Raw genomic sequence first — 13,895 nt, forward strand, 5'->3', positions numbered from 1 at the left:
GTCGCGTTGCTCTTTTCAGTTTTGAGTGAACAGTGAGCACGTAAAGATTCGTAGCGAATAGCGTCTCCCGCCAAGTATGAGGGCCTGGTTAGAGATATCGCCTGTGTCAAGCAGCCCACATAACACAACTGTCGAGCAGTTCCTTCTTCTAGCCAATTCTCGGCCGCACACTGCAGGGGCAATAAAGCCGCTCCTGCAGCGTTTCCGAGGAGAAGTGTTTGATCACCCACAATACAGTCCGTAATTGGCTCCCCCTGAGTCTCATCGCTGCTCACAAGACAAAATTTTTCCACAGACAACGAGCTGCAGACCGGTGCAGATAACTGGCCGAAAGCACAGGCGGCTGCTATCTATGGCGAGTATATTGGAAAGTTGATACAACACTACGACAACACTGGAAGTTGGAGCGACGACTATGTAGAGAAGTATGTTTAAGGTGTACCTAACTGTTGCAAATAAAATGTTTCTGGCTTTCACTGTGGTTTTCATTTCCCGACCGATCGGAACTTACTTTCTGGACAACCATCGTATTTGAAGTCTCCTGAGTGAGCGCGCCAAGTTTCCGTCACTTCCGACAGAAAGCTTAGCTGCAGGGTAGTTTCAAAATGGCGTCTCTAGGTGATCTACGTTACAAGCAACGTGCCGTCACTGAATTTCTCACTGCAAAGAAAGAAACTATTCACAAACGCTTGTGCAAATTCTGTGGATCATATGTAGTCGACAGAATACGATTCGTCGCTGGGCACAGAAGGTGAGGTCATCAGAAGGCGATTCGGCAGATCTCCACTATTTGCAGCGGTCGGGGAGTCCATGGCTGTCACACTTGACAGCTCTGATCTAGTCCCCTCGGACTCCCACTTATTTGGGCCATTAAATGATGCCATTCGTGGAAGATATTTTTAGGACGACGAGAGGGGATTCACCTAGTGAAGTACTGGCTCCGCCACAAGGACAAAGATTAGTACCGACAGGGCATACATGCCCTTGTTTCGCACTGGAGGAAGGCCATATAACGGGATGGAGATTACATGGAAAAATAAGGTGTGTAGATAAAACACCATTCTTTCATGGGTGAAATTCTTATTATGTTCAATAAAGAACTGAAGAAGAAACAAATGCGTGCATTACTTTCTGGGCAACCCTCGTACAGGGCCAGGTTAAGCAATCTTCCCAAACGTCGTTAGTGTAGCATATGAAACAGTACATTTCATATGCCTAACCCTGAACTGGCGCTAACATTCTGTCAGACAGGCCGTTCCCTCCATGAGGGTCCACGACCATCTTTCTGATTTCCGCCAGTTCAGGGCAAATCCCGAAATTTGAGGGACTTTAGCCAAACAGAACTGTGCCTGCAACATGATTGGCTTGTTTCTCCCTCACGGTGAACCTCGCCGGTTTGTTCTCCTCTGGAACTAATAACGATCGTCTATTCGATCTGCCGTGTGGCAGAGCCGCTCGTGGCAGAGGTTTTTCAAAATTGATGGCCTGAAAAGATTCCGTGGCGTCACGGGACACATTCCTCAGCCACTACGTCATGAGTTCTACCTTTAACATATTGCGAAATGACGGATGTACAATAACAACAACTTTGGAAACTATGAAAACCACTATTAAAATGGAAGAAAGGGTAGATTTTAAAACGGTACGGTCGAAAGAAGTTACGAAAATCCTCTCGTATCCTTGAGACAGCCGACATCGGGAGTGTTCCAGTTCCTGTGCAGTGCGGAAAGTCTTACGATAGTCCCAGCCGACATTTGCTCTTTTCTGAACTACCACAACTGTCTCTCGACCGCACTATTTCGAAATCTGCTCTTCTTTCATTTATTAATAGTAGCTTTTACATGTTTCCAAAGCTTTTGTTACTGTACGTCCTCCGTTTCGGAATGCATTAGACGTACAAAGCACACCAGAAAAATGATGTAATAGAAGAAATACTAATGCTAGATCTAATCATCACATATTAACAGATAAAGCCATTTCGTAACAATAGCTTGAGATATTTCTTGTGCGTTAAATGTAGGACAGAACATTTGAAGAAACTGTTATATAAATGGATAAAGCTGACAGCATACTTACGGAGGTAACGTTCCGAGTATTTGTCCCTCGTATTTCTTGACCATGTCGAGGCCATAAATGTCGAACATTTTGTACGGGTTGACGGCTACGAGGATACTTCCCGTGTAGGTCTGCAATCGTAAGAGAATCGATGTTAACAACAGCGTCAGGCGCTCAAAATGCATACTCACATTGGCCAGGTGAAGTAGAATAAATTTTTTTTGTAACATACTGTTAATATAATTCTTAAAAAATACACTAAGTAATGAGTGGTGACAGAGATTTCATTATAGTAGGGTGTGAAGTCAGTAAAACTTGACTACATAGAAGTGTTGCTGCAGCATCTCGAATATATTACTTCCTGCATAATATACTTAACGTAGAAGCCTAAAACCTGAGAGAGCTCTTCGTGTGTTAGACAAGTTTCCTTTCAGTGAAACCCTTCAGTATTTAAATACGTTTCTTGCACTTGCAACAGTAGCACTGGGGTGGTCTAGGATGTTTAAGAGAAATGGCGAGCATTTCAGAGTGGATAATCTCGATAAAAATGTCATTCAAACAAATGTCTAGCTTCCATTACAGGGACCTAAACAGTTCCGATACGCGCACGCCAGGAATAGAGGAACAAAAAAATATTTAATACTGTGCAATCTGCTGTTAATTAAAGTTTCACTGAACTGCCGTTCAATAATCACACAGCAAACTTCGTAAAAAATTGTATCCCAGACTGAAAGGTTACTATGGCTTCAGAAATGACATTCTGCTCTTGCACATTCTAGCAGCGATGTCAGATATCAGCTAAATCTGTCCGAACACTGACCACCGCCCTCGCTGGCTTTGTTTGTATTATGTGCTGGATGAGTGGAAATTGAACCACACGGCACAGACGTATAGAATTTAGAAGACCTCGTCTTCCCGACTTCTACCAAACGGAAGTAATAATTCCGTAAAAGATGATGAAATCGTATGTGCATGAAATTGCCAAACTTTGCGTCCATACAATCATATGTTTTGTAATGTCGACGATATTAGAATCGTTTTCAGTGTGTGGTTTAAAAGTAACTGGGCAGTGAAATGGTGGAAGTCTCTTCGAAATGACGGACTGTAAGACAGTCAAAGTTTCCTCATTGCTCACAGTTGCCCTGTTGATCGTTTTGTTACCATTCCACAAATATGTAATGGAGAGTAACAGTCGCACATGTGATATACAAAACTAACTAAGACTTCCAGACGGGCAGATGCGGTGATGACTGTGTAGAATCAGATGCAACAAGTTATTCATTGCTGGTGCAACCCACAGCAAACAACAATCTTGAGAGAATTAAGAAGTTTCTCATGTACCGCGTTTGCATCTTCCCTTGGTTAACCATATGAATCTGGTAATCAGTAAACATGTTCCTCCACGAATCTGGGTGGCACCAAAAGTCCAGGACTTTCCAGTAGAAATGCCCGGCACCATCGATGATTTCCAGCTCTTTCCACTTACTCAAGGTCTGTATGTTCGCTGACCACACATATCACTCATGTATGAGGCTTTACGTATTCGTCGGTCTGATGATCAAACTTCAGGGTGAAGCTGACGCAGATTGTCTTCATCTGCCACAATAATTGTTATTTAAAATTTTTACCACTTTCTGGGATACTTCTGCACGACATTCTGAACGCTCTTTGCAGAACGTTTTCTTCGATTCGTAGACAATACCTAATCGACAGACGTATTCGGTGGGTGGAGATACTCTTTTAGAGATAACTTTACTGGTTCGATTTTTAAGTAAGAACGAACCGCAAACAGCCCCGGACACAAAACTTTGCATACGTTTTCTGATTACATTATGAACGCAGGCGATACGAATAACAAACGTCTAGATGGATATTACGAGAGTTGGAACTTAAATAGTGACAACTATTTGTTAAAAACCGATAAAATAGAGTTACATGTTTGCACCTGTTGCTGTCCTTCAAAGTAGTCACCAGTGTTTTGTAGAACCCGTTTCCAGCGATGTGGAAGGCGTAGTATACCGTTAGCAGAGCCTGTTCTGTTGATGGTGCGAATTGCCTCTCGAATTTCTGGAATAGTTCTGAAGCGAATGCCACGAAATGGTTCCTTCATCTTCGGAATCAAAACAAAGTCACAAGGACTTAAGTCCGGGGAGGATGGTGGGTGGTAGAGTACCTCCCAGTCCCATCGACCGAACAGAGCAGCCACAGTTTGCGCTGTATGCGCCCGCGCATTGTCGTGCAAAATGACGGGTGGTTTGCGCAGAAAGTGTCGCCGCTTCTTTCGCAAAGTTGGTCGCACGTGATGCTCCAAAAACGAACTGTAATACTGACCATTGACGGTCTGCCGTTGAGGAACGTAATGCGTTAGGATAACACTATCACAGTCGTACACGAGAATCACCGTAACTTTCACCATACTGGGGCTCTGACGCACTTTCGACTTCCGCGGCGACCCATAATGACGCCATCCGTTGGACTGGCGTTTCAGTTTTGGCTTTGTGGCATTCGTTTCAAAACTGTTACAGAGATCCGACAGACAGTAGACCGCTCCATTCGCACTATCAACAGAACAGGCTCTGCTAACGGTATACTACGCCTTCCACATCGCTGGCAACGGGTTCTACACAACGCTGGTGACTGAAAGACAGCAACAGGTGCAAACATGTAACTCTGTTGTATCGTTTGTGAATAAATACACTCCTGGAAATGGAAAAAAGAACACATTGACAGCGGTGTCTCAGACCCACCATACTTGCTCCGGACACTGCGAGAGGGCTGTACAAGCAATGATCACACGCACGGCACAGCGGACACACCAGGAACCGCGGTGTTGGCCGTCGAATGGCGCTAGCTGCGCAGCATTTGTGCACCGCCGCCGTCAGTGTCAGCTAGTTTGCCGTGGCATACGGAGCTCCATCACAGTCTTTAACACTGGTAGCATGCCGCGACAGCGTGGACGTGAACCGTATGTGCAGTTGACGGACTTTGAGCGAGGGCGTATAGTGGGCATGCGGGAGGCCGGGTGGACGTACCGCCGAATTGCTCAACACGTGGGACGTGAGGTCTCCACAGTACATCGATGTTGTCGCCAGCGGTCGGCGGAAGGTGCACGTGCCCGTCGACCTGGGACCGGACCGAAGCGACGCACGGATGCACGCCAAGACCGTAGGATCCTACGCAGTGCCGTAGGGGACCGCACCGCCACTTCCCAGCAAATTAGGGACACTGTTGCTCCTGGGGTATCGGCGAGGACCATTCGCAACCGTCTCCATGAAGCTGGGCTACGGTCCCGCACACCGTTAGGCCGTCTTCCGCTCACGCCCCAACATCGTGCAGCCCGCCTCCAGTGGTGTCGCGACAGGCGTGAATGGAGGGACGAATGGAGACGTGTCGTCTTCAGCGATGAGAGTCGCTTCTGCCTTGGTGCCAATGATGGTCGTATGCGTGTTTGGCGCCGTGCAGGTGAGCGCCACAATCAGGACTGCATACGACCGAGGCACACAGGGCCAACACCCGGCATCATGGTGTGGGGAGCGATCTCCTACACTGGCCGTACACCTCTGGTGATCGTCGAGGGGACACTGAATAGTGCACAGTACATCCAAACCGTCATCGAACCCATCGTTCTACCATTCCTAGACCGGCAAGGGAACTTGCTGTTCCAACAGGACAATGCACGTCCGCATGTATCCCGTGCCACCCAACGTGCTCTAGAAGGTGTAAGTCAACTACCCTGGCCAGCAAGATCTCCGGATCTGTCCCCCATTGAGCATGTTTGGGACTGGATGAAGCGTCGTCTCACGCGGTCGGCACGTCCAGCACGAACGCTGGTCCAACTGAGGCGCCAGGTGGAAATGGCATGGCAAGCCGTTCCACAGGACTACATCCAGCATCTCTACGATCGTCTCCATGGGAGAATAGCAGCCTGCATTGCCGCGAAAGGTGGATATACACTGTACTAGTGCCGACATTGTGCATGCTCTGTTGCCTGTGTCTATGTGCCTGTGGTTCTGTCAGTGTGATCATGTGATGTATCTGACCCCAGGAATGTGTCAATGAAGTTTCCCCTTCCTGGGACAATGAATTCACGGTGTTCTTATTTCAATTTCCAGGAGTGTAGTTGCCACTATTTAATTGCAACCCACGCATAAAAAAAAGGGGCAGCAGAGGCAAGCAGGCATGAGAAACCTCATTTTTTACATAAACGTACCATTTTCTGTCAGATTTTCGATTTATTATATTCGGTAATGCCAACATTACCAGCCATTTTCCTTGTGTGGGAGAAGCGGAAGCTGATACTGCAAACTTACGTCTTCCTCCAACTTCGGGCCTCGCTCCTTTTCTCCGAGCCACTTAGGTACAGGTATACCATTAATACAACCTATGTTCTCAATAATATCATCATAGCCCGATGTCTGCTGCTACAAGAAGCCTATCAGATTACCAGTCGTTTTGTTTTCAGTGCAAGAAAATAATTGCTAGTTCATTGCTTCTCAGTTTAACAGCCTCAATTATAATTACGGAAATCGAATGGAATGGAAGGATGAAAGACTGAGGTTTAATGTCGGGTACACACATTTAAAAGACACCAGAGTTGCTTCGTTTGACTTGGAATGTTAACTGCTGATGCATTTTTGTCTTTATGCACTGAATTACAAACCACTCACACTTTTGTTCACCGCGGTGCACATTTTCCGAATATCGTGATTCCATCTGAGAAACTCTCCACAGTTGATATTAATTCTCCTAGAATCTTTCACTCAAACAAGTTTGTAAGCATGGGGAAAAAATGGAGAAAGTGTTATTTTCTCTGGAAGCATGGACACTGGGATAAACAAAAATCCTCTTAACTCTCACTAACATTTCGTAAATTATTTAGTCCAAGGAGAAATAGACCTCGATTTTATATATTGATTTCACTAGTCGAATAGAACATTCTGAAAACTGTAAAATTATCGAGATAACTGTGCTGCAGTTCTCTTAACCAACTTCTGCTAATAGTCCATTCAGCATATTGCAACCACAGTATTTTTCTTTGTGTACATCATATCTGGTTGCGACATACACAATGGGATCTTTATGTTTTACTGTGACGTTATTTTTCAAACACGAAAAATAAATACATTATATATAAATCACTGCAACCATCTATTATGTCTCAATTTAATGTAAAGTCAGTGGAATAACGCGTTATTTACGCAAAGTAAAGAACAATTTCTGTCTTGCTTGCTTTGCTGTTAACATGGCAATCTACTAACTAAGCACGTTCTCGTGTAAAAAAAAAAAAAAAAAAAAAAAAAAATTGCAATGGGCATATATGTTTTAGCCAGAACTGGAATAAATTCCACCGAGCAATAGAAATATGTAGAAAAGATTAGGGCGAATGTATAGGGTGTTGTTATTTTCCGGTACTCTGTGCTATAAAATATCTCTGTGGGAAAGTTGTTTGCAATGTAAAACGGTTACATTATGATATAATCATAAATTATGTATTAACAAAACTGATATGGGCGCCTGTATATACTTACGTAAATTAGCTCTCTGTCATATCGGATCTTCAGGTTCCACAACAACGACGCTTCGTTGAGGTCTCTGTAATATACGCAGGCATTATTGCTTGAACAAAAACAACAACAACAACAATAATAATAATAATAAATATAAAATAATTACAAATTAAAGGAAATAGTGGATTCAGGTATTTTATCCGTTACTGGCAATATTTGTGATTATGATGTTTGCCATTTTTATCCTCTTTGGAGAAATTATGAAGAACTATCTTTAAGTCTTCTTCTCTGAGAAAAAAGAATAACGTGAGGTATCTTAATTTTCTCAGTTGGTACAGTGATTGTGAGCGTGCTTTGGAATTAAGATCTAGATATATATTGTCAAAGAAAATTCACTGTTGTTAACGAAATTTTAGCTACTAGAAATGAAAACAAATTATATAAAATAACAGTCTAGGACTGCAGAGACGCACTGAAAGTTTTATGTTGATGGCTGACAGCGGTAAATTAGGCATTAGGGATTCACTATAACTCGTCAACGCCGAAAGGTGTCGGATTTCCAGATCATAAGGTTTTAAAAATAGTAAATAGCTCCTTGAATTTAGTGCGTCGTACCGTGACTGACAGCACTTTCGAGGCGTGACAATATTAAGAGACGTAAGTGGATGACCTGGGTCTGCTTGGCTGCATTGAATCGAAAAATAGCAACGCTTCATTAATTGTGTTTACAGTACTGTGTAACAAGTGTCTTAATCACGAAATGGTGACGAGCATTAGAAGTTTACTCACGTGTCAACATAACACTGGAAAGGTGATGCTTCTGTCCAGGTGTGTGTCCCTTAGTTTGCTTAGAACGGCTGCGTACTGGAATGCGTGCATTAATTTATTTGCGCAGAATAAGCATGAACGCCAAGCCAAACAAGTCTCCGGCAACTCAGCGCTTATAAGCAGCAATGTATCGACTGGCAACATTGTCCAATTATGCTCTTTCATTTCAGCCTCAATTATACCACTGAAAGTGTAGGGCTGAACGTCATCTTTCGAAGCTTACTACCCAGAGTGAAATCGGAAGGGAGCCCAGTGTAATATTAGTGCACGGTACTCACGCATCACCGATGATAACCATCTCCTAGGCAGAATGATGATGCAACCTTTTTTCTAGTGATGAGGGAAGATTCTGCCTTAGTGTGACTGATCGTCCATTGAGAATGAGACGGTGATCAGGTGAGTGTCAATTACTGAAATGAAGGGAATCGGACAGTGAAGTACAGGATAAATCTCGGCATCATGGTACTGGGAGCCATATCTTACAATGACTGTAAACTTTCGGTGTTTGCTGCGTTCTAAATTCAGATTAGCATTAAGGTCTACTTGAGGCGCCCTGCAATGCCAGGAGAGGTGTACTTAAAGAATACAACACCAGCGACACTCTTCGGAGTTATCCAGTCCCTTTCTCAAGGCAACTACCAGAACTATCTCACATCGAGCATGCGTGAGACAGGACACGACATTGGCTGGACCGCTGCAACCATAGTCATATGACGCCTTGATTCAATTCACAAGTTGCATATGTGATAAAGTTCACTAGTATGAGGCCGTTGACGTTCCTTTTACATTTTCCACTTATGCTTCGCTGTACTCCTCTGTTTATGTGTGTCGCTGATATCATATCTAGATTAAATGTTAAATGTTATACAGTCCATCCTGGATTTTCCATTGTTGGACTAAATGTTATTCATTTCTGTTTATCCGTTCACGGAGTTGAAATTTTCAAACACAGTTGCGTATTTAGAAGCAGATAAGAGACATCGTCGACCAACGTCTAATGCGAGGAATCTGAGCGCCTATCGTAAGCAGTATCACAAAGGACCTTCTACTCCAGAGCAGTTCTTTATACCTCCATACTCATTCGTATCACCGCATTTGTTAGAGGTACTATGAAACTGAATGACATCATGATCAAATTGGAATTTTTCTTCAATGAATAGCCGTTCCATTTTGATAGTGCAGCGCGCTGTACATCGCAGGGTTTGACTTGTTAGTGAAGTCTGATTCGCGGTACGAAAATTCAAAATGTCGTTGTTACCTCTTTCGACTCAAGCACATGTTGGAAGGTTAATGTTATCGGTGATCTCCTTACAACTAGACATATCGTACAACTGATTCATAAAATAATGCCCATCATCGCTTTCGTAACCTTTCAACTGCCAATTTTTTTAATGCAGGAATGTGTAGTTGTTTTCTGCACGATTGTAGTTCCTAATGTAAACATCTGTGATGTAACTAAGCTGACGGAAAAAAATAGCACAACTAAAAAGGACTTGTGCGACATAAACGAAAGTTGGTAGGCGTGTTTCTACATCTGAAACATGATATATATTCAGATTTAGCGCCAATCGCGTGAGAGTGGCGCTAGTAGCACCACTATGAGGATTCAAATCAGGTTTGCTGTAAATACACGCCGAAATGGTCGTGAGCATTAGTTACTTTTGTGATTGAATGTGATGGGTTGATTTTAGTCAAGAACGCCTTTAAAGCGACAAAGACGCCATTGTCAACATCTCACTGAATTTTAAAATGTCGAGTAATAGGCCTACGAGAAGCTGAATGTTCATTCTGCGATAATGCAGAAGTACGTGGTAGGAATGTAGCCACTGTATATGACTGCTGGCAGCGGTGGTCCCCAGAACGAAAGGGAAGGCGTATGACTGGCGCATCTTACTGTATGTGCAGCAGCAATTCAAATAGTAGTTGGCAGCACAGTGGCACAACGAACTGTTACAAAACGGTACTTCAAGGACAGTACGGAACCAGACCCATGTAGCGTACATTCCAACGACCCCAAACCACCGCCATTTGCGATTTCAGTGGTGTCAAGCCAGAGCTCAATGGAGGGCAGAGTGGAGATCTGTTGTATTTTCTGATGAAAGCTGGTTCTGACTTAGTGCCAGAGATGGCCGTGTGTTGGTTAGAAGGAAGCAATTTGAGGGCCTTCAACCAACCTGTCACTGTACTGGACACAATGGACCAACACGTGGAATTATGGTCTGGGGTGCGATTTCGCATGACAGCAAGAGCGTTCTTGTGGTTATCCAATGCAACCTGGCTGCAAATTTTTTCGTCAATAAGGTGATTCGACCTGTTATACTGCCATTCATGAACAGCACTCCAGGGGATATTTTCCAAAAGGATAACGGTCGCCCACATAGTCCTGTTGTAACCCAAAATGCTCTACAGAGTGTCGACATGTTGCCTTGGCCTGCTCGATCACCAGATATGTCTCGAATCAAGCACATGTGGTACATCATAGGACGACAACTCCAGAATCAGCCACAACCAACCAAGTGCAACATGCATGGAACTCCATCCCACAAACTGACATCCGGCATCTGTACAACACAGTGCATGCAAGTGTGCATGCTTGCATTCAATATCCTGGCGGTTACACTTGTTGTTAACGTATTAGCATTTCACATTTGCAATGGCTTTTCTCGCGCTTACATTAACCTATAATCTTGTAATCTTAATCAATGAAATATGTTGCCTAAACAAGTGTATTCTTGAAATTTCATTACACTACATTAATTATTTTTCGATTTTGCGATTTCTTCCATTAGTGTATTTAGAAGATCTAATAACATATTCCGAAGTAAAAATCAATTAAAAACTGATCTATTTTTAGTGTTTCTTGCTATTATATGCATGGCGCACCGCCTGGACTTTGCATTCTGGAATGCAGTATGCGTCGGAGATATGAGAGATCGGGTTGTGAGGGTACTGGTGTGTAGTATCTGTAAGTGGTTGTTCTTTGGAGGGCGATAATGACCAGTGGCGCAGAGAGTCGCAAGCAGAGGCAGTTGTTGAGAGGCTGTGGAAGGTGAAGACTGCGTGAGCCAAAGGCGGTTGCGTAGCGAAGGATTTATCTCTATGTTTGATAGTAGTGGCACACAGTTTGAATAATAGTATGTTTATGTTTGTGCAGTGTGATAAAGGAAATAAATCAAATTTTACCAGTTCATAATGCGTCTGCATCAGTTAGTACCTCACCATTGCATTTAACAATGAACGAAGTCTCGATATACACGGTCAACTACAACACGAAGATTGTAACATAATAATCATTAATTAACCCATATAATCTCCAAGGAGACGGGAGCTTATAGCGCCAATTAAATTAAACTGTGTTCTACATAAAAAAATTACAGTCTCGAATCGTAATTCATTCATATGTCATTTTCAATTATAGAAAGTGTTTAGATACGAGAATTTGGTCGGCATGGTAAGAAATAACGAATTGATAATGTAAATTTAATACGAACAACATAAAGTAAGTGAACTGTGGAAAATCTCATAATAAATTTGCTCTATCTAGATAGCAATTCCAAGTCGGTTCACTCAGATCCTCTTACGGGTAACACTGAAGCATCGCTTATGTCGGTTATGCATTGTAAATAATTGTACAAATAACGAGCCGAGAAGTGTACCATTCAGCAAGCTTAAATCCAGCTTTGCTCTGTTTAGGAAACAGTTTTATCACTGAAAATTGCACTGAGAATTTGTTTTATGAAGGAAAAAATAGAAAGAAAATAGAAGATATTTCTTTACTTGCTGCTTAATGACACGAGAATACGTCTCTAATATCATTAGTACTGTCTATATAAATACTAAGATGTATTGTTTCGTCACAGTATACATTTCATTTTACTGAGAAAAACAAAGTAATTGGTCTGAAAATTAGTCGTTTTTTACAACTTAGGTTTGTTAAAAATAGGTCAGAAGGTTACAAATACACACTACCTAAAAAAAGTGGAGCACCTAGAAAACGTGGTCGAATGGTGCGTATATAAATAATTAGTTTCACTTCTCTATGACGTGTAGAACGGCATCAGAGTGCATTACAGTTGTCCGTGTTTAGCGTTGTTGTCAGGCTTGGGGGTCTATGTAAGGAACGTAAAGACAGACGCTGAGTGACCACTTTCAAGGACACGGAGATGTCGCACACTCGTTTGAGACAGCGTTATCAGCATCTGACAGAGTTGGAGATGTCGCACACTCGTTTGAGACAGCGTTATCAGCATCTGACAGAGTTTCAAAGTGAATCCCTCATGTTGTGTTTCCCTTTGGCCAGCTGGTCGAACGTGCAGTATCCAGACTTGTGGGCTATTCAGATGTGACAGAGACCCTATGTTGGATTGCATCGGATCGTGTTGGCAAGCACACTTGTCATGCACGTTTCGCCCGATTACGTCTGTCCACAAATGGTTGATCGCCACGTTGCGCATCAAACACATCGCAACCCCTTCACATCTGCGCCTGCTGTCCGAGAACAAGTATTGGACTCCCTGCAACATTCTTCATCATCTCACTCCTTTGATCGAAGGCACCAGCAGTAGGAATAGGAAATTTCCGTCCCATCAAACTGCCATTAAGAATGCAACACAACGGCTGCGTTTGGAGTGATGAAGTGACCGGGAAGCATGACTCTATGAATTGAGTCGCATTGTGTTCAGTTATGAATCACGGTTCTGCACTATCACAGATGACTATCATCGGCGAACTGCGAAGAGGTCTCGTTCTTCCAGTGTTTTGGAGGGGCACAGTGGTGGTACTCATAGTTTAACGGTGTGGGAAGCCACCGTTTTTCACGACTGATAGCCGCTGAGGAAACTCAGACGGCACAACAGTACGTCAGGACATCCTGCGTCCAAGTGTGTTATGTCTCTTGTGACAATATCGTAGTGCCATTTTTCAGCAGGACACAGCTCGTCCACATGTGGCACGGGTCTCTACAAACTATCTTTGTGATTTTGAGGTACTTCCGCGGACAACAAGATCCCCAGATCTGTCTTCAATACAACATGCGTGGGGTAAGTTTGGATGTCACTCGTTCCGGTGTCATTACCTGGGATATGAAGGATCAGTTGCAACAGATGTGGGGCAGCCTGCCTCAGAAGTGGCATGTTCTTTGTACATTATCTAGATTTTGTAAAAGCTGAAATAGCATCACACACCCTCTCCAGCCGTGAAGTTTCATTCCATTTCTTCCTCCCCTTCTGTATGCTTTACTTTTTTATGAGGCATTATTTGTGGTGAATGATTTAATTGGAGCAACCATTATACAAGTATCATACGACACTTGAGCATATTTTATACGGGCCATATGACCACCTGGTCCAGAACCATTTCCAAAATTATGAATCTTTGAGCTGTTTAATGGTAACCACAAGTATTTCCTTTCGGATACACTTTCACAGTACCCTGTGGTGGCCAATGTCGTCTGCTTGCCAAAGAGAGTCCTTCTATAGCTTGATCTGTAACAGGATTGGAGAGTCA

The 13,895-nt window shown here is 43.2% G+C and overlaps 1 protein-coding gene across 8 annotated transcripts in view; it reads right to left on the bottom strand.

Moving 5' to 3' along the window:
* LOC126324633 (unconventional myosin-XV) overlaps window positions 1-13,895 on the bottom strand; it is a 921,967-nt gene that overhangs the window by 396,777 nt on the left and 511,295 nt on the right. For all 8 annotated transcript variants that reach the window (XM_049995079.1, XM_049995082.1, XM_049995077.1 and 5 more), the window contains 2 exons: window positions 7,584-7,647; window positions 2,077-2,186 (listed from right to left, as the gene is read on the bottom strand). In XM_049995079.1, the coding sequence (XP_049851036.1) occupies window positions 2,077-2,186; window positions 7,584-7,647 (174 nt within the window). The remainder of the gene's footprint in view (window positions 1-2,076; window positions 2,187-7,583; window positions 7,648-13,895) is intronic.

Source organism: Schistocerca gregaria, chromosome 2 (genome assembly GCF_023897955.1).
Source record: "Schistocerca gregaria isolate iqSchGreg1 chromosome 2, iqSchGreg1.2, whole genome shotgun sequence".
NCBI classification, from domain to species: domain Eukaryota; kingdom Metazoa; phylum Arthropoda; class Insecta; order Orthoptera; family Acrididae; genus Schistocerca; species Schistocerca gregaria.